This window comes from Lutra lutra, chromosome 2 (genome assembly GCF_902655055.1).
Source record: "Lutra lutra chromosome 2, mLutLut1.2, whole genome shotgun sequence".
NCBI lineage: Eukaryota > Metazoa > Chordata > Mammalia > Carnivora > Mustelidae > Lutra > Lutra lutra.
In genome coordinates, this window is record NC_062279.1 from 14,051,876 (window position 1) to 14,075,910 (window position 24,035).

The window sequence follows — 24,035 nt, forward strand, 5'->3', positions numbered from 1 at the left end:
TACAGATAATAGTCCTCTGCAAAGTGTCATGAAATATGTATGGAACAGTGACAGCTGACCATCCAGGCTACCTCAGGCCAGGACGAAACCATTGATCTGCTCTCTAGATAATAATGGCGAATGAATAAAATTAGAATCACAACTCAAATCCAGTTTCTATCTATGATTCTTCTGGGATTTTTTTTTCTCAGATTTTCATTGAGGACCCTAATGGCGCAAACTGACATTGTGTCTTAAGTAGGATTGGCACTTGCATGCCTAAAAGCAGAATTCTCCTTAAATAATAAGTTGCCCTTCCATAACCCCTTTGCTATGTTTGGAATTTTGAATAACTGCGTGTGTATGCGTCTTCGTGTCAGTTACGAGTATAACCAAGAAGAATGTTCTTTGGCAGCATAATAGTATATAGTATATAAGGGGTTTGACAGTCACTGTCTAAATTTATTTTCTATAAAGTAATTTTAACATTTTCAAAGTCAGTGGTAGACTCGGAAGAAATTCATATTGCTGGTGCACATTTTTATTGGTTGAATTAATACATAATAGTATAACATCATTAAGCAATTGGAAAACTTATTATTCCCTGAAGAACATGTAGAATGGGTCTCAAATTTGGTTGCACATTAGGGTCATCTGGAGGTTTGGGTTTTGTTTTTTTTTTTTTTAAGATTTTATTTATTGGGGCACCTGGGTTGCTCAGGCTATTGGGCATCTGCCTTCAGCTCAGGTCAGGTTCCCCGGGTCCTGGGATCCAGCCCCACATCAGGCTCCCTGCTCAGCGGGAACCTGCTTCTCCCTCTCCCTCTGCTGTTCTCCTTGCTTGTGCTCTCTTGCTCTGTCTGTCAAATAAATAAAATCTTAAAAAAAATTTTTTTCATTTATTTATTTGACAGAGAGAGAGAGAGTACACACGCAAGTGGGGCGGGGGCAGAGGAAGCAAGTGCAGCAGACTCCTCACTGAGCAGGGAGCCTGACGTGGAGCTCGATTCCAGGACCCTGAGATCACTACCTGACCCAAAGGAAGACACCCAACCGCCTAAGCCGTCCAGGCGCACTATCTGGAATGTTTTCCTAAAAGTCTGCCCCCAGACCAGTTAAATCAGGGGCTCTCAGGAGGAGATCCAAGCGTCAGTGGAACAGACCTGGTCTGTCCCACTGTGTAGCCAAGTTTGAGAACCACCGATGTCGACAATTTAGGCTTTTAATTTTGCTGATTAGTCCTTTGTTTCTTTCCCCAACCCTCCCTTACACGCGTAACAGACAGCACTTTTCATATATATCCTGTGTGTTTTGCCAAATGATATTGTACACCAGGTTAAATAAATAGAGTTCTTGGTCTTTCCGAGAGAACTTGAAGTAAATGTTCCCAGTCTATATCCACAAAGCACTGAATTATAGTTACACCTAGAGTGAGCATGTTTACTTTTCATCTTTCTACTTTGTATTACAAGAAAAATGCATTTTGTGTCTTCCAGGCATACTGTACAAGGGCAATGGGGAAAACCAGTTCATCTCCCAACAGCCTCCAGTTGTCAGTAGCATCATGGGAAACGGCCGGAGACGCAGCATCTCGTGCCCCAGTTGCAATGGTCAGGCCGATGGTAACAAATTGTTGGCCCCGGTTGCGTTAGCTTGCGGGATCGATGGCAGCCTGTATGTAGGGGATTTCAACTATGTTCGGCGAATATTCCCTTCTGGAAATGTAACAAGTGTTTTAGAACTAAGGTATGTCTTTTCTTAATTTGTTTGTTTTTGTTTTTGTTTTTAAGATTTTATTTTTAAGTAATCTCTGCACCCAGCACGGGGCTCGAACTTACAACCCAGAGATCAAGACTTGTGTGGTCCTCCAACTGAGCCACACGGGCATCCCCTTAATTTGGGATTGTTTCCAAAGCTGAGCCTGCCTTTATAAGAAAAAGTGTTTAGTCTAATAGACCAATTTATTTATTTAAGTATACCTTCCCAATGTTTAAAATTCCTCCTGAAAAGAAGTCATATTCTTGGTTACAGTCAGGAAAAGCACAACATATATATTCTGTGCCATAAATGTATAAAGGAATATAAAGTCACCCAACATAGAAAATGTCTTACTGATTTCAGGGCATTTTCTGTGCTCCAGTAGGAGAGAACTATGACTTTTAAGCCCCTTTAGTTCTTCAGAATAACTTCTTGATATAGGTTGTTACTCTTTTATGTCACGTGAGTTGAAATTAAGAGATAGAATATTTCCCTACGGTATCAGGACATAAGAGTAAGGCAATAACTTTCCATTAGAATATTGGATCTTCAAGTTGGGTTAACCCGTTAGCCATAATACCAAAAGTTAAAGTTACAAATTGTTGCTTTGCCTTGTTCATTTAAGTGTGATTATTAAAATCATCCTATTCTGTAAATTATTTGATAAGCCTTGGCTTACAAAATTCCTTTCCAGTGTTATTTCTGCTTAAGTTGGCAATTTTCCATTCAAATAATTAAAATCTCAGTATGCAACTCATTATATTTTAGAAACTTTTTCTAACTGTGCTTTTTTCCCCCACCTTTCTTATCTGCTTCCACCAAGAAATAAAGATTTTAGACATAGGTAAGCATCTTGCTAAAAGGTTACTGTGTATTTTCAAATGTCCTTTTTACATGTTGATGTGACTCTCTGACATTGTTTTCTAAGAACATTTCATCATGAGAGAGGAAACTCAGTATCACAGAACATCTAAGGAATGAAAACTGCTTAAATGAACCATTCGTATGTAGCATGTTGCAAATTCTATTATGCAATGTAATCTGAAAAGCTCTTTTCAAGTTGGTTAATAAAATAAATTTTGTCACACACAAAAAAATTATAAGAAACATGTCCATAGAACAAATATATTTCTAAATGTCAGTTACTGGCTCACGTAATCTAAGCCATATTGAACAGAACCAAATTTGAAGCAGAGTAGGAGATTTTAAGACACATTTAGTTTGACCAGTCATCAGGGCAGATCCTGGTTTATTGGGCCCAAAGCTTATTCAATTGGGGAGATTCTGTTTAAGAAAAAGAATCTGAAAAATGTTTTACTGTGGCAAAGTTTTTAAAACATAAGATCATGTGATCATGTTCCCTGGGACCTCGCTGGGCTTGCAAGGAACCGTACGAAGGAATCCTAATACTTAGGCTTTGTTAACTTCCTGATAAATTTCATCACTGTGGTCATTTATATTTTCCCAAGTTGAGAGAGTCACTAGATTTGCGTTTTAAGAAGTAATGTTTTCATGGACAGTATTATGAAGGAAAAGACTTTCTTCAAAGTTTAGGATGAGAACAGTTGAAACAAGTGTGTGAGCTCGGAAGATTTTCAGATTCTACTTGCAACATATCCTTAGGTAGAGAAGGCATAGCAAAAGCTTGTGTATAGAGTATTTTGACTGAAAAACTTCCCATAGGGCAACAAAAAAAGGAAAAAAAAAGTAATATATTTTAAAGTAAAGCTCACCAAAAACGCTAGACTAGTTGCACCTGCTGGATCTCATTTGGCCAGTAAAGTATCTAATGAAATGATATCAGGTGGAAAAATTAGAAATAGTTTATGTGACATCCTTGAGATGAGCACATCAGCATTACCCGCTGGAACAGTGTTGCAGAGACTGACAAGGAGGGAATAAGAGACAAGGTTCCCCCAGAAGATGAGAAGCTGTTGCATATCCGTATGACCAGGCAGGGCCCCAGGACCTTTCCCTGAGATGCCCTATTGAGTTTGTGCTGAGTGAGATGCCCTATGGAGCTTGTGCTCTCAGCTAATAGCTCGTCACGTGCTAAGATTAACAGTAAATTTCTCCAGACTGCTGAGCGCACGAAGCTCTGCTATTAGAATCCACAGCAAAGTATCAAAATTGTTCTGGCCTCGCCTTCTTGGTAACTGTGGAGGAAAGAGGGAAGACAGACCCCTGCATACACCAACTAAATGTGAAAATGCTGGAGGCCATACAGAAAGAACGATCAAAGCAGCTCCCTTTTAACAAACCAGCCCATCACCTGCCAGGCTCAGTGCCAGACATTTTATTTACTTTATTGCAGATCCAAACAATAGTCCTTTGGGGTTCCAGATGAGGTCACTGAAACTCAAGGAAGCTTTGGGGAGGGGAAGCATTTTTTTCCCCAAGACACATAACTAAGAAGTGGGGAGCAGGGATTTGAACCACTCTGAACAGCCTGTTCATTGCACTACACCGCGCAGTCAGTTTTTTATGTGTCCAAATGGCTAGAATTCTGTGGGATAATTCCCTGGGTACACAAAAAGCTAGATTTATTTCACAATCATTGGACAAATTACTTAGAGCTATAATCTCACTCCCTGGGGAAAAAAAAAAACTACATTGATTAGAGGTTAGAGCTCCATTATTATTAACAATACTTTCTAATATGAGCTCATTATGTACTAACTCCTGGTGTCGGGCAGTGATACTCATTGTGCTCCCTCTCTCATGACCCTCCTTAACCTTTCCCCCCTGTACGTTATCCTGGCTAAGTGTGAGCTCCTGCATTTCCTTTTGCTCCGTGCATGTAAAATACACTGTTTGGGTTTTACATTGATATTCATGCTTGTTAAATCAGTGTTGACTAATCACTTCCTATGTACTAGGCAGTTTGACAAATAATAATGTAAGAAAATCCATGCTCTCAGAACTAAACCATCTAGTAGGGGAAACAAGATATATAAGTAACAAACTAAGTAACATTGTCAGTATCCTGCTTTGGCACTTTGTTATATCCAGGGCTTATACTGTGAGAGGAATTCTATGGGGGAAAAGATTCCTGGGATGGGGGACGTGATAAGTGAAAATTCTCTGGAAGGTGATATTTGACCTAGGTCTGAAAATGAAGTCTGCTTAAACAGAACCACAGGAAGAAAGGTGTTGGGAAGCAGTTGTGAAGGAAGAATACAGAACAAGGGACGTTACTGGGGTTTGTGAAAGGCATGAGCAAGACATGTTCTAAGAAGAGTCAGATTTACCTGGGTGGAGCAGGGGATCTGTGTGGGAAATAGTAAGAGATACAGGTAAAAAGTCAGGGTAGGGTCAGATTGCTTAGGGCCTTGAGTGCTCTAAGGAATTGCTCTTCTGTCCTGTAGGACAACAGAGATAGTGGACAGCCATTTTCTGACCTTGAACAAGATGACGGCATACTCAAAATGGCCCTCGAGGAAGATGAGTCTGATATCAGTGTTCAGGATGACTTGAGGATCAGTTAGAAAGCTGTTGCCTGAAACCATGAGATGCCAGGTACCTGAAAGAGTATGGCTAGCGAGGAAGGAAATCCACCCATAAAATAAAGGAAGGCAGAGAATGAACATACTATATAAGGGTGATGAAGAAGAGGATGATAAAAAAGAGAGGACAAAAATAGGGATTCCATTTGCTCAATAACTCATTAATCAAAACAGACTTCACTATTTTGCTTAAATAATTTAAGCTTCTCTATTTTGCTTAAAAAAATAAAATTCTTTCCAGGTGCTTCTTCCTATTTGCCTATGTTCTCTTCCTCATCGTAGTTGATAGGATCCTGTTGGCTTTCTCTTTATCCCCACTGTGCTGGCTAGCATCAAAGTCATGAGGGGCTTAGGAACAGATGATAGGAGGAAAAAGATATTGAAAATACATCTAAATATACAAAAATGAACAGTGTAGGCAGTTAATGATTAAGTAATATATAAAAATGCATGATTCTGGTCATTTACTAGTTTTGTATACTATTAAAGAGTCTCATTAATTAGACTAATGGGGGCATAATGAATGAAAATATTAAATAACAAAATAAATATAAAAACACATAGTCTTTTTATTTTAAAATTCAGAGTATTCTGTCATACCAAATATAATAAGCACTGCCAGGATATTATATCAAATAAAAGTCTCAAGCTATACTTGAATGAACAGATATAAATACTAATCAATCAACACACAAAATTTTTTACATAAAAGGAAGCTTCTGAAATCCTTAAAATTTTTAAGATCTCTTAGCTATGCTAAACATCTCCCCTATAGGTTTATAGGATGAGTTTGCTAACAAACTCCTTTTGTAGGTAATAAATTTTAGCTCATCTCTGTTCCAATTCTCTAAAATTCCAAAATAAAGGAACTTAAATTAATTAATGCCAGTTAAGAGGCAATAAAATATGTGAGACTAAAAATCAACTTTGTGAATTTTATATTACCAATTAAGAGACCAAAGAAAATGCCAATCACAGGTCTGTGAACTTGAATCGATTAAAGTTTAAATACAAGATTATAAAAGCTTGATTCAGCACTTCTTATTGACTTCATATTTAAAAATCAAACAGACACAGAAATATCACATCCCAAAGCCCTGCTTGCAAGTATAAAAAGTTTCAGTCACCAGAAAAGAGGCATTTTATTGTTATCCATAAATATAATTTACGCTTTTCTGTGTTCTAAGGGCTCTGGCCCAATTTCCAATAAAAAGATGAAAGTGCTAATGACATCTCTTCTATAGCTTGTTCTTTGCAAATATCTCTCTAGTCTACGATGGCTGAATGATGACAGAATGAGTAAGCTCATCTAGTCTGTGTTTACAGCTGGATCTGTGTCCATGGAGTTCGCTTGGGAATCACAGTCATCTAGGCAGGGCAGATCAGTCTTCTGAGGAACAGGGTACTAAAGGTTTTTAACTTGCTTTGATTTTGCTGCCATTAGTCAAAACATTAATGTTATCCTAAGCCTCTCTGAAATGAAAATCTCAATCAGTTGTACAAGAAGACCGTGGTGCTTCTCCTGGTGAACAGAGACTCCCACAAACCATCCATGTTGTACATCCCTACACTCCAGCCCTCGGTCACTGTAGCCTCCTGTCTTCCACAAGAGACCTGAGAACTCACCATTGATTTGTGCTCACACACCAGCCTCTCAAGGGCTTTGGCTTTTCAGGAAGCCAGAGCGCAAGTACTAGTCCGCTATCAGAAAGCTCTGCTTATTTTGGGTGTCCTTGAACCCCAGATCCATCCCATATATTGTCAGAGCTTCTCTACATGCAATCAGCTGAAAGTTTCCAAGCTCACTCTCCCCCCCCCCCCCCACTTTAGTACTTTGGTACTGATCCCTCTTTTCATTTAGAAAGAGCTGGGCTCTCAGAAGCAGCTGTCACCCGCCACGCTAGGCTGCATGGCAGAGAACTCATCCAGTTCTCATTCCCCACCATTCTGTGGGGGGATATTTCCAGAGGTAAACTCTTTTCCAAGACCGCATACTCCTCCACATTTGTTATTCTGGACAATGGAGTTGTGTGCAAAATTAGAGCTTTCATTTGGCAGACATATGTTGCTTGATTGAGACATTCCTGCGTCTTCAAAGAAGGAGATGCTTCATGAAGGACGGGAAATGGCAAATATAAGCCCCACTTTGGACATTCTCTTATTACTATCCCACTGGAATAAAAATGACGTCAGTAAAAGCAAATCCTAGGACTTGAATGTCCGGGTTTTTTTGGACTCATGTCCTATAGCTCAAGCAGCCACCTCAAAAATCTGCTGTTTACTCTCAAAATGAAGCACGTCATGAAAAATCATGTGTAATTTTTTTATACCATTCCTTAAGATTTTATTTCTTTGGGAGAGAGTGCACACAAGCCTATGGCAGGAGGGGCAGAGGGAGAGGGAGAGAAGGAATCTCAAGCAGACTCCCTGCTGATCACAGAGCTACATGCTGGGCTCGATCTCACAACCCTTAGATCATGACCTGAGCTGAAATTAAGAGTCAGATGCTTAACCAACTGAGCCACCCAGTTACCCCTTTCTTTACATCATTCTTCATCAGGGTCCTGAAGTTTTTATTCACCTTTGTTGTAAAGCCATGATTTATATAGTTAGAACAGCTCGGTATTAAAATTCTCCCATGTACACTAACTATCAAATAAAAAAGGCAAGGTGCAGAACAGCTTTTGTGCAAAAGTACGTATGTGTCTATAAATAGGTACCTATTTATAGCATAATAAAAAATATAAAAGGATATATGCTTTTTTATCAAGGAATATTAGAGATAAGAAGGGGCAAGGGAGAATCCTTTCCCTTTTCATTTTGTACAGTTCTGCCCAGTTTATAAGTGGGTTAAATAGATGGGAAGATCATGAGTTTTGGGTTGTTTTTGTACGTCTTTGGATTGAAAAATTGAATTAATATTCTTTATTTTTGAAACTGTCTCCTAGAAGTTGCTCTTGAAGGATTTTTCCACAAATAGCCTTTCAACAGATATTTTAGAAAAGATTCGTAAAGAGGGTGAAAAGGACTTCATGATTAAGTCCCCCTATCCCAGGCTTGGATGTCATTCAAATGAGTAATTCGGCATATTACCCTCCACTTGAAAAATTACTCAATATTCTCAGAGTACCCCAAACAAGGTCTTTGTCCTTGAGCCAAACCATATGCATTTGGAGACCAAGTCATCTGGCTTTGAAAATTCAGAGGAACGATTGATGATATTACTTCAACACTGGGAAAAAAGAGACCCCAGCTTGCTCTCCTGAAGATGGTACATTTCCACCCTTTGTACGTGTGAAAGAAAGAAAGACTTCTTGATACTATTTTCTTGAAAGTGACCTTGTGGCTTTATAAAGGTATTTCATATGAATACCTAACTCTGACTGAATTTACATTGGGTTGCATTATTCATTTACCTTTATCATCATTACTCTAGAAGCAATTCCAAGTGGGTGTTTAAAGAAGAGGTCTGCGTTGTTTTAATAGTTCAGGATCTTATAAGCATAACAGCAGGACCAAGGAAACAAATGTGAACATCTCCAAGTTTAGATAGTCATTTTTTCCCTAGGAACATTTTCAGAAAGCCTGTCATGGTGGAAGCAGTTAACAGTCTTTCTCGCACTTCTCTACCATAGAGAGTTACAAGGCAAAAGACGGCGGTGTGAGAGGGGGCAGGACAGAACCAAGTGTGCAGAATAGCTAACGCTCACTGAGTATGTATTATGTACTAGACACTGTTCTAAGCATCGTATCTGTATTAGCTTCTGTCACCCTGTCAGCATCCCATGAAATGTGTATTATTGTTATTATCACACCGTTAGTGAGTGATGAAGCTGGGATTCAGACCCTGACAGTCTGGTCCAGAGGTCATGCTCATAGATGCACCACCAGCAAGGAAACGAAGTGTGTGTGTGTGTGCATGCGTGTGTGTTTTCATAACCAGCTCTCTGACTATTTATAATTACTATATAATTGGGGAGATAAGAAGAGACTAGAGAAGTCTCTCCAGTGTCACGTCTCTCAAAATAGACCAAGTTTGAATGAGTCGAAACCCTGTCACCAACCATAGATCGGAAAGACCAGGTCTGTCCATATCGGGCTGTTTGTAGGGGGAAAATAACCTCTGAAATTTGCCCTGAAGGTTATATTGATATGTTGTAGCTTTCCGCTTCATTACCAAGTAACAATCTACCACATTACGGAACCCAACATTTCTGTGCCCTTAAAATTTCAGGCATCAGTTTAGAAAAGTGACGTAATAACACTTACCACGGCAAGGAGATCATTTGGTAAAACCCATAGGTCTGAAATGGTTTTACCTCCGATGACTTGTATCTCTTTGAGTCCTTTGTTTCACTGTTCACCCTCTCATACATGTTCCCCCACTCAAGACTTCTAGCTCAAATATGTCTCTTGTCACCAAAAAATATTGAAGAGTAGAAAGGAGACCCGAGCCCTGAAGGTATTCAAGGCTGTGTGTGTCTCAGTGTTTCCCTGTAAATCCATATCATAGCCATAGGCCTTTTCGGATTTCCAGAAGATTCCATGCAGATTCCACATGTGACCATCCAGCTGGGCGCCCACCAATGTGAGGCCCACTCGTGAAACCTAGAACTTGCTATTTTAACAGCAGACTCTGTCACAGGGGCCCCAAAGTACATGTATTCACCACTTAAGAGGAAGGGCATTAAGTAGTGGGAATTGTCTCATTAGACCCTAATAGTAATGAAAAGACTACTACATCATTATTTAGAATCAACACTTTCATATAATTCAACTTTTACTACATCTTTTAGATATTCACATATAAAATAAATGGAAACAAGAAAAGTGTGTGTGTGTGTGTGTGTGCATGCGCACGTGCACACGTGTGTAGAGAGAGTAAGAGAAAGAGTGAGTTAGTAAAATCAAGTTTATCGTCAAGATAATGTGGAATCTGTTGGATTCTTATCTGTTGACGTCTTTATGGGGACACCAAATTATTTAAACTCTTTTTAGAATTTTTTTCCAGAAGGCATTATTTGCACCATGTACAAAATTACGTTAATCCTAAGAATGTGGTATTGTGTGTTTATCAAGAGATTAACTTTCTAATCCAACTAAGTGTCATAATTCGCCCATTCCTTGATGATGTCCGTCTTACCACTCTTTACAGGCAGGGGGACATAAAATAGTTCACAGTTGCCTTACTTGGTATGTATAAAATTGAGGCGCTGTGTTTTGTGAACAAATGCCTACGTCTCACCAAATTCACAGACAGGTCTCAGAGCAGCTTCATTTACAACTTTAAAAGTAGAACTGATGGGTTCACCATTCCGGCTCACAGCACGAGGCCCCCAACTGAGACGGCCCCCTCCACATGAGTGACCTTATTTTAGTATTTCACCCCCTACTTCAAGACAAATGTAACTGCATCAGATCGCCGTTCTGGATGACGATTGAGCGACCGGGACAGACACTACTCTACATTTTGTCAGGGGCAGGTGTCCGTGGGATTTGGATTTGTAGCAAAACAGGAGACCTCCCTGTCCTGAGGAGTGAGGGAAATCAGTGGTACATTCTCCTTCACTGGAGTTGGACAGAGGCACCCTTCCTATGGAATCAACTTTATGTCTGTCACTCGAGGGCATGTTATTAATGGCTTTTCATTGAACCAAAAGGGTTTAGAGAACTTGCTTCTCTCTCCATTTTAGGCTAAAAGCATCTTGCCTTCCAAAGGGAATTGTTTTCAAGATGGCCGCTCTAATAAATTTAATAATTAAATCCTCCGCAACAGGCAAGGGAGGAAGAGAGTCCTATCAGAGCTCGCTTCCAACTCTTCTCAGTCATTCTTTGAAGTCGTTATTAAATATGCTGTTCATTTTCCAGTCTTTATTAACGGTTTATAATCAGTTTCTCAAGATCGGTTTTGTTTTGCTCTTAATTCTCCCCCGTGTGTTAGGGGTAACTGTCTTGTGATGTTTACGTATGATCCTTTTCTTTTTTTTAACAGCAGTAACCCAGCTCACAGATACTACCTTGCAACTGATCCAGTCACAGGAGATTTGTATGTTTCTGACACTAACACCCGCAGAATTTATCGCCCAAAGTCACTTACGGGTACAAAAGATTTGACTAAAAATGCTGAAGTCGTCGCTGGGACAGGGGAGCAGTGCCTTCCGTTTGATGAAGCCAGATGTGGAGATGGGGGGAAGGCCATTGAAGCAACCCTCATGAGTCCCAAAGGTACTGGCATTTACCAATTTGAAGATTTCTTTTTATTAAAAAAATATATATATACAGAAAACCCAGTTAGTGCCTGATTGTGTTTAATGCTGAGTCTAACAGTTTACACTCAACTGTGTTCTAGAAAGCAGTTTCACATCCAGGGTTTTGAAAAGCCATGTAGTGTGAAACTGCTAGAATCCTAAGTTGATTTTACAGTAAATATTGGGTTCGTGGCATTTTTTTATCATTCCTGTTTTTTTTTTCACATTTCCAAAGAGGGAAGCAACGAGTCCATATTATTCAGGTCACATCCTGTTAAACTTCAAGGAAGTGTCCAGATTCTTTCATTGTCCTGGAATCTCTTTGTCGTGAATGAGTCCCAGACCTCTTTAAAAACCATCACTAAGCAACGCTATTAGTCCTCACCCAGTTCGGAGCTATTAAACTTTTGTTTCTATGCCATGGGAAAAAATGCTTGCTGTGAGGAATTTCTGGAGGTAACAAGGACTAAAATTCTATGTGATAAAGGTTTCTAGCTTTTAAACCAGTTGGGACTGACTCCTTCTTGCTCATGTATTATGCCATTCATTACAATGTTTTTTGGTTTGGGGCTCTTTTTTTTTTTTTTTTTCATTATAGCTGGCAGCTGTTATGTGAATAAGGACTGGAAAAAAGCATTTGTTGTACTGAATTATTCATAATAGCAAATTTCATTGTAACAAGGTCAACGAAACACTAACCTTGGCTCAGATCTATTTTTGTTAGAATACAGTTATTCTAAGTTCAGAGTAAGAGAATTTGACCTGTTTCTATAATTGATAGACAACAACATTATACAGAAGTTACAATTTTATATTTAAGATACAGGGAGCACCTATATGATTCATACACCAAGTAGAGATTCTTACAAATTTCGGTTATTTCCTTACTACATTTTACATAGATGTGTGTTACAAATGCCTCTGTTGGGTTTTTCCTAATGTATTTGCAATCAACAATCTGACCTGCTACCTATCACCTATATTATCCCTGGGGTTGAACGTTGAATTTAATCATGAGCCCAAAAAATGCATCCTGTTTGGAAAAAATTGGTCACGCTTACTTCTCTTGGAAAAGGAATGGCGATTGATAAGAATGGATTGATCTACTTTGTTGACGGAACCATGATCAGAAAAGTTGATCAAAATGGGATCATATCAACTCTCCTGGGCTCCAACGATCTGACTTCAGCCAGACCTTTGACTTGTGACACCAGCATGCACATCAGCCAGGTAGCTAAAATCTTAAGCTGCATTGTTTGTTTCCCTTCTAGGCGTCTCGGTTGACTAAGTCAGTAGTCTGGGATGGCCCCATAATAAACTGCATATATACCGTGTGTGGCATTCGTATTAGAGCTGTTCCGTTTAAATGTATCTCAGGAGCTACTAAAAAGTTATTTTCTTCTATGGTTCTGCATTTGATGAATTCAATGAGATTACAGAACAATTAGCATGAAGAAATGCTAAAGCATTCGAAATAAAATACCAGTAAAGTAGCAGCAGGCAGATATTCCAGAAAGAACAAAACAGCTTAAATCTCTAATCTTTTGATTGCACGAGCTCTTTAAGCAGTAGAAAGAACCCACTATGATTAGTCCTAAGGGACTTGTATTTAGAATGAGGGACTTTCCTGTTGGCCTGATTGAAAACACAATAGAACACTAATGTATTCATAACCTAGAAAGCCTCGACGTCTGGTGCTTATTACGGCCGAAGGAACATACATGTTCATATCTCATTGAAACCTATTAACTCACTGCTTAGAGGTTGCTTTTTGGCTCTAACTTGCAAGTCTTCCAGTGAGCTGCATTTTTAACTAAAACTTATTTCCTGCATTTGTCTCCCCTCGAAATTTTTAAGTTTACTTTACAGTAGCTATTCCAGGGAACAATGTTAAAACAGTTTATCAAATTAAGGGTAATTTCCTTAAACGGTCTAATTCACTCTTCCGGCAAATTAACTGTGGCACAGAAACTAACTAACTGGGCCATTTCTTTTCTCCGAAGGTGCGTCTGGAGTGGCCCACTGACCTCGCCATTAACCCCATGGATAACTCTATTTATGTCCTGGATAATAACGTTGTCCTGCAAATCACGGAGAACCGCCAAGTGCGCATTGCTGCTGGACGGCCCATGCACTGCCAGGTGCCAGGGGTGGAATATTCCGTGGGGAAGCACGCGGTCCAGACGACCCTGGAATCCGCCACCGCCATCGCCGTGTCCTACAGCGGGGTCCTGTACATCACCGAGACCGACGAAAAGAAAATTAACCGAATAAGGCAGGTCACCACGGACGGGGAGATCTCGCTGGTGGCGGGGATACCTTCAGAGTGTGACTGCAAAAATGACGCCAACTGTGACTGTTACCAGAGCGGAGATGGCTACGCCAAAGACGCCAAGCTCAGTGCCCCGTCCTCCCTGGCTGCCTCCCCGGATGGCACCCTGTACATCGCGGACCTGGGCAACATTCGGATCCGGGCCGTGTCAAAGAACAAGCCTTTCCTTAACTCTATGAACTTTTACGAAGTTGCCTCGCCAACGGACCAGGAACTCTATATCTTTGACATCAATGGCACTCACCAATATACTGTAAGTTTAGTCACTGGCGATTACCTGTACAATTTTAGCTACAGCAATGATAACGATATCACCGCTGTGACAGACAGCAGCGGTAATACTCTTAGAATTAGACGGGACCCGAATCGGATGCCAGTACGTGTGGTGTCTCCAGATAACCAAGTGATATGGTTGACAATAGGAACGAATGGATGTCTGAAAAGCATGACCGCTCAAGGACTAGAATTAGTTTTGTTTACTTACCATGGCAATAGTGGCCTTTTAGCCACTAAGAGCGATGAGACTGGATGGACAACGTTTTTCGAGTAAGTATATCCAAATTCTGCTCTGCTTATAAAATGCTGTGATAGAGTCATGTGGTCTAAAAATAACGATATAATCTAAAGGGCTGGTGAGATCCAGGTTCGGGGGGACCCTCTAATTTGGGGATCCCTCGCTCTCCAAAAAAGAAGACAAAATTAGACAAAAGAAGGGACCCATACGATGGGGAAGTTCTGAAAAGCTTCCGCGTCATTGGCCTCACGGTCAGTGTACCTCGGCTTAAGGGTTAACGTTTTGCTTCACACAGACCTAATCTAAACTGCACTCAAAAGGACCTTTCCACCAGATGCAAATCAGCAAGTTCTGGTTGCTGTGGAAGGTGCATGAAAAAGCCCGAGGCTCATGCTGCCACTATATTCCCCTACTAAATATGTGAGCGGCGGCCCAGGCGGTGTGCTATTTGAACAGCCACATTTTGCGAGGTCAATCAGAATGAAATGAGAATCAGCCATTGTATATTTTACGGGATATGTGCTTTGCAGTGAACGCATATGTAAAATCATTTCGATTACTCTTCACTTCACTAACATCACACAAACCATAAGGGGAAATTAGATGTACAGAGATGGCATGTTGACAAATGCAAAATAGTCCTTGAAATGAATATTGAGTTCCTGGGTGTGATTTTTACAATGATATGCTGAAGCAGAAGTATTTTTTGTAGGAGTACACCTCTAAAATTATAATAAAAGTCAGTAGGAAAAAAAATGATCCAATATACAAATATTTTCCGTACAACCTTTCTGGAATGGATCTTATACATAAAGCTGAGTTCTCCTGTAGCTTGAATTGCTTTTCTTTTTTGACAGATTCCCTTTTAATAAAATGAATGTTACCCAGCAGCATGATTTTGTCAGAGGAACAAACCTTTTCAATTGAATTACATTAAAATTCTGTTCTTAGCATTCCTTTTGCTCATTTTAGGATCGCAATAGGAAAGGAATAAATTGGAAGTTAATGGAAAGCACTTCCTTTGCACCATTTTCAAAGTGATAGCAGGCTATATTGCCAAAGAGGCAAAAAAAAAAAAAAAAAGAGTATAGGAAAAGTGCTACCATCAGATGAGACTGGGCAGGAGAGCTGCTCTGATAATAAGACCTTTAGGAAATGATGGTGGCATTGGTAGGGTTTCAGTTTAGTTAAAAGCAGGGAGGAAAAAATAGAGCAATAAGTTTTTAGTACAGTCTAGGACTCAAGCTCTGCTCTGTGGGCCACTTTTGAATGTGTCCTTATTTGTTCCCGGGAATTGACAGTGCATAGAAGTTTATCGTGTGGGTGGCCGCTGACACATGAACGTCTTGCAGCTGATACAGTGGTTTATTTGTGACCTACGAATGCATTTTATTTATTTTTTTTTTATTTATTTGACAGACAGATCATGAGTAGGCAGAGAGGCAGGCAGAGAAAGAGAGGAGGAGGAGGCAGGCTCCCTGCTGTGAGCAGAGAGCCCGATGTGGGGCTCGATCCCAGGACCCCGAGATCATGACCTGAGCCGAAGGCAGAGGCTTTAACCACTGAGCCACCCAGGTGCCCCCTACGAATGCATTTTAATTGAGTCTGGAAAATTAGAGAAAGGGATATACTCCATTGGTACAGTTGATCTGGACTAGTATAAACAAATTTAGGACTTCCACCTTTTTTATAAAGTGTGGTGCACAAAGAAGACCTATTTCTCCATTCACAGACTCTCCAAGAACCCCAGACTTAGTTCAGATTCATCACAGCAGTGAACGTAGAGTTAGAGTTGGCAGGCCAGTCTCGTGCCTGTAAGGGGCAAGCATTGTTTTAAAGAATAAAATTTGTGATTAACTTAAATATATCACAATCACATCTTCACCAATATAAAGTCATTACACATCATGTTTAAAGTAGAACTATTAAGTCACAGTTTAAATAAGTTAAGTAAGGGCAAGTAATGCCAAACGCATTATGCAAATATTTTTCTAAATATAAAGTTGTGTATATTTATGCATGTAAATATACTCACACAGACATTTGGGTTATAATTTGAGAATAGAGTGTTTTAATAAACCAGGGCTTGAAAAATCATTTTTATAATAAAATGAGTAGAAATATTGCTTTTTTTAAAATAATGTGCTTTTATCACATGTTCTCTAGATGTCTGCAGCAAAAGACAAGACTAAAAAAATGTCTAAGAAACATTTTTGCATTTTGACAAAGCAGTGTGTTACAGTATGAGACAGAACAAAAAAAAGGCACTTAACCCAAGTAACTCAGAATCATCATCTCAAAATAACAAGTGATCTTTTTTTTCTTTCTATACATTTTCACACTGTGCTTGTGAAAGAGCAAGGGCCCCCCTCTTCTGTCTAAGCTTCAGAAACTCTAAAACGCATTCAAAAGTAAGCACGCAGAAGAAGGGCGGGGAAGGCCATTTTCAGGCCACCCTCTCTGCTGAGAGAGAGAAGCACATTCTGTGTGCATTGATTTGCAACTATGGATGGGCAAACTGAACCCCCTCTCCATCAGAGTCTTGATGAGAATTTCTGCTCACCACCTCCTGTCTTGGACACAGGACTGGGTGAAGGTGCTGGGGGGGCGGCATCTGAATACATCTGAATCCCGGTCAGATGTATTCCGTGTTCGCCATCTTGGTGAGCAGGCGCACTCCCAGAATACCAGTAATATCTGTCACATTCCCCGTCATATCTGTGCAATACTGCGTGTCTAAGTTCGACTTGAGAATGATATTTTGTGATTTTATAAAGAAAGGGATGCTGGAAGTTTGACAATGGTCAGAGTTCTATGAAAACCACAAGGATATTGGGCAGGGGGGTGGAGGGGGCCGGGAATCACCATTCCCAACTGAAAAACACCTGTTTTCTCTGACTTTCATGACCCTAGTCCCTAGAGCTGCTGCAGGCTTTATAATCAGCTTTCTGCAGAAATTCCTCTTTTGCAAAGAGAAATTAAACTTTTCAGCCCAAATTCCCACTTGTACATGTTCGGCTTTCTCTCTAGCCTAGTGCCTTAAAAGCCTTGAGATTAAAAGCTCTCTAGGACAGAAACAGCTGGCAGAAGACCCAGAATCAATAAATTTGCCTACTGATAAAAGTACAGTCACTGTGCTGCCTACCGAAGACATTTTAAGAAGAGAATTAGCTCAATGACTTACCTTGTTTTAATTTTATTAAATTTTTCTCAGTACAAACTTTAGTTTACCAGTCATGTGCCACAGTATTGCTGTGAGACAGAATAAAATGTGAAAGCATTTTCTAAAATGCAAACTAATTATCTTTTTGGCTCGCACATCTCCTGGAATGTTGCAGGGATACAGAACTCTTCCAATAACTATTTCTTGGTCGAAGGAATAGAGAGTGAAACCAACGGTGGAGACAAGTGAATGTTTATTTCTACAGAAGAGCCGGATAGAACCCATCCCTGGCTCTTGCCCAGGCTTCATGGAAAGAGTACCCTATGAATTTTGCTCACTCGCTTTCTCAGATAGTTTGGACTTCTCTGCACCAAAAGTCGATGCTGAAAATATTAACAATTTGTATTCTTTGTTGCTGATATTGATAGTACATGTTTACTCAAGTTTCGTTGGCTTTGTACAATCAGGACTTCCTCAGTTGGTGTATTAGTAAAATAGTTAATGAGAAAAACGTCTTCGTCTTGATGGCACTGCCTTCTGAGATGTTGGTCTTAAGGAGTTGGCTTGGAGTAAAGACAGAGAACGTGTCCCAGGCAGGTGCGTTTGAGGTATATTGTTGTACCTACAATCAGAAAGGATAAGTCTAGGAAGAGAAAACCCAGTTCCCAAATTGAGATTCTTATCAGTCACCCATAAAATAGGGTGATTTTTTAGGGTACACAGATAGTTTCTGAAGTATAAGAACCTTCATCTCAAAACTAGAGATAGCATTTTCTCCTTAGCAGCTGTTTCTCTCCTTGTTCTTTGTCATGATTATGTTCCTATTGTGACTTGTTAGAGAAGTGGCCAATATTCTTGGACGTGCTACTGGAGGGGATGATAGGAAGACTGCCAGAGGGTTTGTAACTCAGCTTTGAAATCTCAGAGGTAGACTGATCTGTTTCACGGACTGAGTAACTCTGTGTTACTGATTGAATAAGCCTCCTGTCCAACATCTCCTCTTCCATTGACTTGTCAAGCAATGCGAAGGATGTCCAACTAGCTAATGTGTGAGGACACTGTGATAAGCCTCGTTACTCCCTTCCCTTAGTATTAGGGACCATTTCATGCTGGTATTCACACCATTTAAAAACAATGATCACATGTTACAATTCCTTAGCTAGAATAATTTCAGGGTGGTCAATAAGATCTCACCTACTAAAAGTGTATTATTTGAAACATTTAGACCCAAAGTGAAACCACAGCTCTCACACTTGAATGTACACAAAAGCAAATCCAGTGTATTGAATGGGGCAATAGAATAAATTATTGACTAGTAAATGGCATTTCACAGTTCTCTGCTTGCTCACCCCCGGAAAAGGCAAACTGTTTGGGCATAGCATTCTGATGCTCTTCTGTCTGGTTAAAGAAGACACCTTTTTTTTTTTCTTTTTAATGCTCTGAGTCCTGACTGATACGTACAGATAAACCAGCAGGTTGGTGGCAATCTTTCTGTCATCTTCTATCAACTTTTCTATCATCATCGCACACCAACCTTATCTATTCATCATTTAGAACTTTATATTTGTGGAGCTGACTGTGTGCTCTTTCATGAGCTCTGTTCAGATGTACAGAGTAAATTAACGAGCTTCCGCTTTTACACATTTATGTAGGTACATATGGGTCTCTAGCTTCTCAATCGAGTGCTTTATCATCCCTCACCCAAGTTTAGCAAATTCAGAATGAGCTTCTGAACCATTTCTAGATCATGAACTCAGCTCTGCACCCATGGCAAACTCATGACTCCCCCTGACATCAGTTCTGAGACTCTGGGAAAGTATCCACGTGGGATCTCAAGGAGGGAGGACAGGCCAGGTAAAGAGAGGGTGGACAACGGACCCCAACTAGTGCATGGAAAATGCAGGTGGTCTGGAAAACTCAACGACTCCAAATTAGAAGAGATGAGCTGTGCCCGTTAACACCGAATCCTGTCTAAACAGCCTGATGTCTGTGCTGTGGTGTGCCCTCCTCACGGGTGTTACCCCAGGAGCCTGTGATGGCAGGGACGCTGGAGAGGCATCTGCCACAGCACACAACGGGGATAGTCTTCCTGCCTGGGATGGGCCGCTGACATCCAAGCCTGAGCATTCAGACCCAGAAACCACAGTGCCATGCTCTTCCTGCCAGAAACTGCATTCAAAACAAAGCCCATTTTATAAACACATGTCTAGAAATGGTACCAGGTGTCACACACACCCTTTATTTTCTTTTTCTTCCCTTTTTTTTTTTTAAGTTTTTGTTTTTCATTCCACGTAGTCAGCCTACCATGTGATCTTAGTTTCAGATGCACGTAGATGCATGAGGGTCATTCCACACTTCCATGCACTACCCAGTTCTCATCAGGATGGGTGCCCCCCTCCATCCCCATCACCTGGCTCCGCCATCCTCCCACCCACCTCCCCTCTGCCGACCCTCTGTCTGTTCTCTGCTTCCTTTGCTCCTGGAAGGAAACACTTAAGACTTGGAGGATGATTTTTAAGAGATTTTATTAGAGCCCTTAAAATCATGGGGAAACACTACGGTTGATTTCTATGTTTGCTATTTTGTTTAACTGTTTAGTAATTTTGCTTTGAATTTTTAACCAGAATGTGTATTCCCAGAGACGCCAATAAAAACAAACAAACAAACAAACAAAATATGCAGGCGATTGAACAAAGTGGGCTCTGTACATTTCAAACATTAACCTGAGCGCTACAAAAGTAATGCTTTTATTAATACGTGACTTACTCTAGTTTTCTCCTGCAATCTGGTTTTAAGATATAGTTCATTCTGTCCAGGTTTGAAAACACAAAGGGAAATAGGGTTATTTGTGTGTTATTCATAGGACTTGAAGCAATCGCAGCAAGTAAAAACTGATACAGGTTTTCCCAGTAGATCTCAACATACAACATAATAGAAAATGTCTCCAATTTTTCTCAATATAATCTGCAATGTTTCAATGGTTGCAAGGCTACAGTAACCCTTTCAGTGTGTTCCATTTAGCAAATTAATGTTCTAGATGTGCTAACTTGCTCCGTAATGGTTCAAGAGTGAGTAAATGCAGCTTCCAAAAGTGTTGAATTCCCTCTTTAATTATGTAACTGTCTAAATCTGACAGCCCCGTGTGTGTGCAGCTCCCCTTTGACACAGTGATTATCCAATGATTTACTGTAAGACTGTGTTATATACACCAACCGTTTTAAAGGCTCGTTGGATAGCAGGACAAGAAATTGCTCATTGACAACCAGTGAAAGCGAATGGCTCATTTTTTAACAATCCCAGAACCGAAGATCCACAGAGGGCTATTTTCCAGAGACTATCCAATATCTCTGGCTCCTCCATGATACCGAAATAAAAGCAGCTTCAGCACCCCTCACCCCTGGCTACCCTCGTTCCCCAGCCTTCCAGAGAAAGTCCTTGCCAGGGTCCTGGAATGCTTTCAGAATGTCTAGGGGCTGCAGATGCAGAACTCGTGTGGCGAATGCGCTCCCAGGGTTGGGGAAAGCAGTCTGTGAAGAAGATAAGATGATTGGGAGTGCCATCCCCATGCTTCAGATCACCCCAAATCCTCACTTAGCCCCCTTCCCCTCCATCTCACTATCCCATCTCAAATGTACACATGCACACACTTCAAAACACAGTTCCCAGACCTTGGTTCATCCCGAAGTTTGGTAAATCTACAGTTTGTACAGTGAGACCCCCTCAACCATAATAAATAAATAATATGTGTGTGTGTGTATATATGTATACACATCTGTGTATATATATATACACATATATAATATATCTAAACTTCTGAGAAAATATTAATGTAAAGAAATACCACATTGTATCCCTGGCTAAAAACTAGGTTTCGTTCAGTTTAAACCTACTTTAAGAATTTAAGTCTCATATAAACTAAGATTTTCCCATCTCTGAGCCTTGTAATGAAGAGCGGTATATAAACAGCAAAAGCTGGAAAAACCTGTCGTTTATCTAAAGGAGTAGTTAATAAATTTTTAAGTACTTAGTGAACATAAGGCGTGCATCAGCTAGAAGAAACTTCTCTTTCCAGCTCCAGGAAAGGAAAAAAGGAGCCAAGTTCTAGTAAAGGCAAAAGCAAAGGCCGCCCAAAGGGGATTGGTAGAAAGTTCTTTACTCACAGATGCGGTTTTTAAACTGGATCTTTAGAGTCCAAGTAACAAAAGAAAGATTGAAAGAGTGTTCTAATCCAGGGAAACAAAATGGCTACGTATCGAAAGCATCACAGGACTTCCGGTGTGAACCAGGGCCTCGTCAGGAGGACTGAATCCTAACCCTTTAAGACCCAGGAATGAGTTTAGGCAGTGGTTATTCGTGATGTAGAGCTAATGAGAAAGGTAACGCCCTGTACAAATCTGTACAAATCTTACAAATCTGTAAGTGCATATGCAATTCAAGAGGACCTCACGGTAGGGGCTCCTGGGGGCTCTGTCCTTAAGCATCTGCCTTGGGCTCAGATCCTGACCCCCGAGTGCTGGGATGGGCTCAGAGGGGAGTCTGCTTTTCCCTCTCCCTCTGCTGCCCGCCCCCCTGTGCTCTCTGTCAGAGGAATGAATAAAATCTAAAAAAGAAAGGGAGAGGGAGAGAGGGAGGGAAGAAGGAAGGAAGGAAGGAGGGAAAGAAGGAAGGAAGGAGGGAAGAAAGAAAAAATACCTTGGAAAAGGCCCCCGTGATTCTAGGTGCCAGAGATCCCAGCGCCTGAGAGAGGAGCTGGAGAGAAAGGGGAGAAAGGGGCCCCGAAGAACAGGTGAGGGCCGTGGAGGGCATTGGTTCAGGGCGGGGAGCCTGGTGGCCAATGCTGCCAGATTCTCTGGACCCCAAATTTCCCTTGACATGTGCTCTCTAGCAAGCCGAGACCTGTTCTCTAAACAAAGGAGTCCTGCTCACCTCAACCTTCCTCAGTCAATAAACAGCTGGGGTTGTTTGTTTGTTTTTATTAAGAAATTGGACCTAAATAGGATCCTTCTCTCAATGATGGCCAATCAAGAATCTTTCCAACCCAAGGAGAACCAATTCTGGATTGTCCTGACTTGGATGCCTTTGTCTCGAGGCACAGGAATTTCAAAGCTGGGCTATCTCCTTGTCCCTACTCCCTGATGTGGTCTTCATAGCTGTGGGAGGAAAGAGGCATCGGGTCCCTTTTCTTGGATTCGATCTCTGAGCAGTATGTCCCGCCTGTGACCATCTATCCCTGGGCTCCGTGTTCACAGAGAGGGCTGGACCAGCGAGGTGAGGAAGGAAAGGTCCACCAGGCGTCTGCTTCTCTGAACTTGTTTTCTGAGGTGTTGGAACAGGAGAATACGGGCGTGACTTCAGACCACTGCCTTCTCTGGTTGAGTGGAGCAAAGCGCTGGTCCGAATTCGCCCCCAACAGCAAAGACCTGTGACTGAGCTACAGCTTGGCAGCAAAGAAATGTAAACAGGCATCAGTCACCTCCCCGGCCGGTGCAGGTCTCAGCCCTGCTCACTGAGATCCTCTCAGCACTCGAGACCACTCAAGACAGAAATCATGAGAATTAATACTTTTCTCCCCAGTGCCTGATCTGTGCGGATTTCTTACTGATGATATTGCTGCTGAACTCGAAAGAAATTACGGCTTGTCTCCAAGATAATTGTTAAAATGCCTAAACCTCAGACTCGTTTCTAGACTAGGTCAATGTAAGTTCTCTGGATATTCATGTGACAAATCACAGTCTTGCTATTAGGGTTCCTAGTCAGCCCACGATTCGAAGTTTCGATCGGGCTCCGCTCTGCTGTTTTTGCTGTTGTGCGTGCCCTTTGCCGGGAACGAGGAGTGAGGAAGGATTCACGCCCACGTTTTGCTGTGAGAGGGTTAGACATTTTGGTCTCCTTCACTGAAGCAGCCGATGAGATGTTGTACCACATTAGCGCTGTGGAAAAGAAGTATTGCCCTAACAAATGGCGAGATTAAAGGGAGTTTTGGGGGGCGGCGGGGAATGCTGGCTGTTGAACTATGGATGGAAATTGGAACCTAAGGAACACCAGTGGTTGCAAGAGAACATTGTCCCTCTGTATCAGGGGGACAGTAGGGAGCAAGGCAGGCTGGGTAACTCTCCTTCATAGACATCCTTGCTGTGTTACAAGCCTGACACCAGATGATGTGGGTTCACTAAGCACCCCCCAGAGTATGCTTGTCCTGGGGTGGCCCCGGAAAGACGAGGAAGGGCCAGTCTTAAGTCGGACTTAACTTGAACATTTATCCCCTTCAGAGGTCCCAGAATGCCCTCAGACCAACATCTCCTGTTGCCTCAACCGTCTCAGAGCAGGTCGACTTCGGGCTGGAGAAACCAGTGGGTATAAAACGTCCATGTTTAGCTTCACTCTTCTGCAGGCGAAGAGAGGAAAGGTTCGGGAGGGGCATGGCCAGCACTACATGAGTAAATACATCAGCTTGGCTCCTGTCTGAGAAAGACCAACTAACTCAGGCCCAGGCTGAATCTACTGCTTCTCTTCTCTGGTTTACTTGCTTCTCCAG

General features: G+C 41.2%; 1 protein-coding gene across 9 annotated transcripts in view; it reads left to right on the forward strand.

Moving 5' to 3' along the window:
- TENM3 (teneurin transmembrane protein 3) overlaps window positions 1–24,035 on the forward strand; it is a 441,422-nt gene that overhangs the window by 392,570 nt on the left and 24,817 nt on the right. For 6 of the 9 annotated variants that reach the window (XM_047714374.1, XM_047714382.1, XM_047714400.1 and 3 more), the window contains 5 exons: window positions 1,476–1,725; window positions 2,561–2,581; window positions 11,236–11,468; window positions 12,567–12,721; window positions 13,495–14,369. In XM_047714374.1, coding sequence (XP_047570330.1) covers window positions 1,476–1,725; window positions 2,561–2,581; window positions 11,236–11,468; window positions 12,567–12,721; window positions 13,495–14,369 — 1,534 coding nt within the window. The remainder of the gene's footprint in view (window positions 1–1,475; window positions 1,726–2,560; window positions 2,582–11,235; window positions 11,469–12,566; window positions 12,722–13,494; window positions 14,370–24,035) is intronic. The other 3 variants (XM_047714410.1, XM_047714436.1, XM_047714419.1) reach the window with 2 other exon arrangements.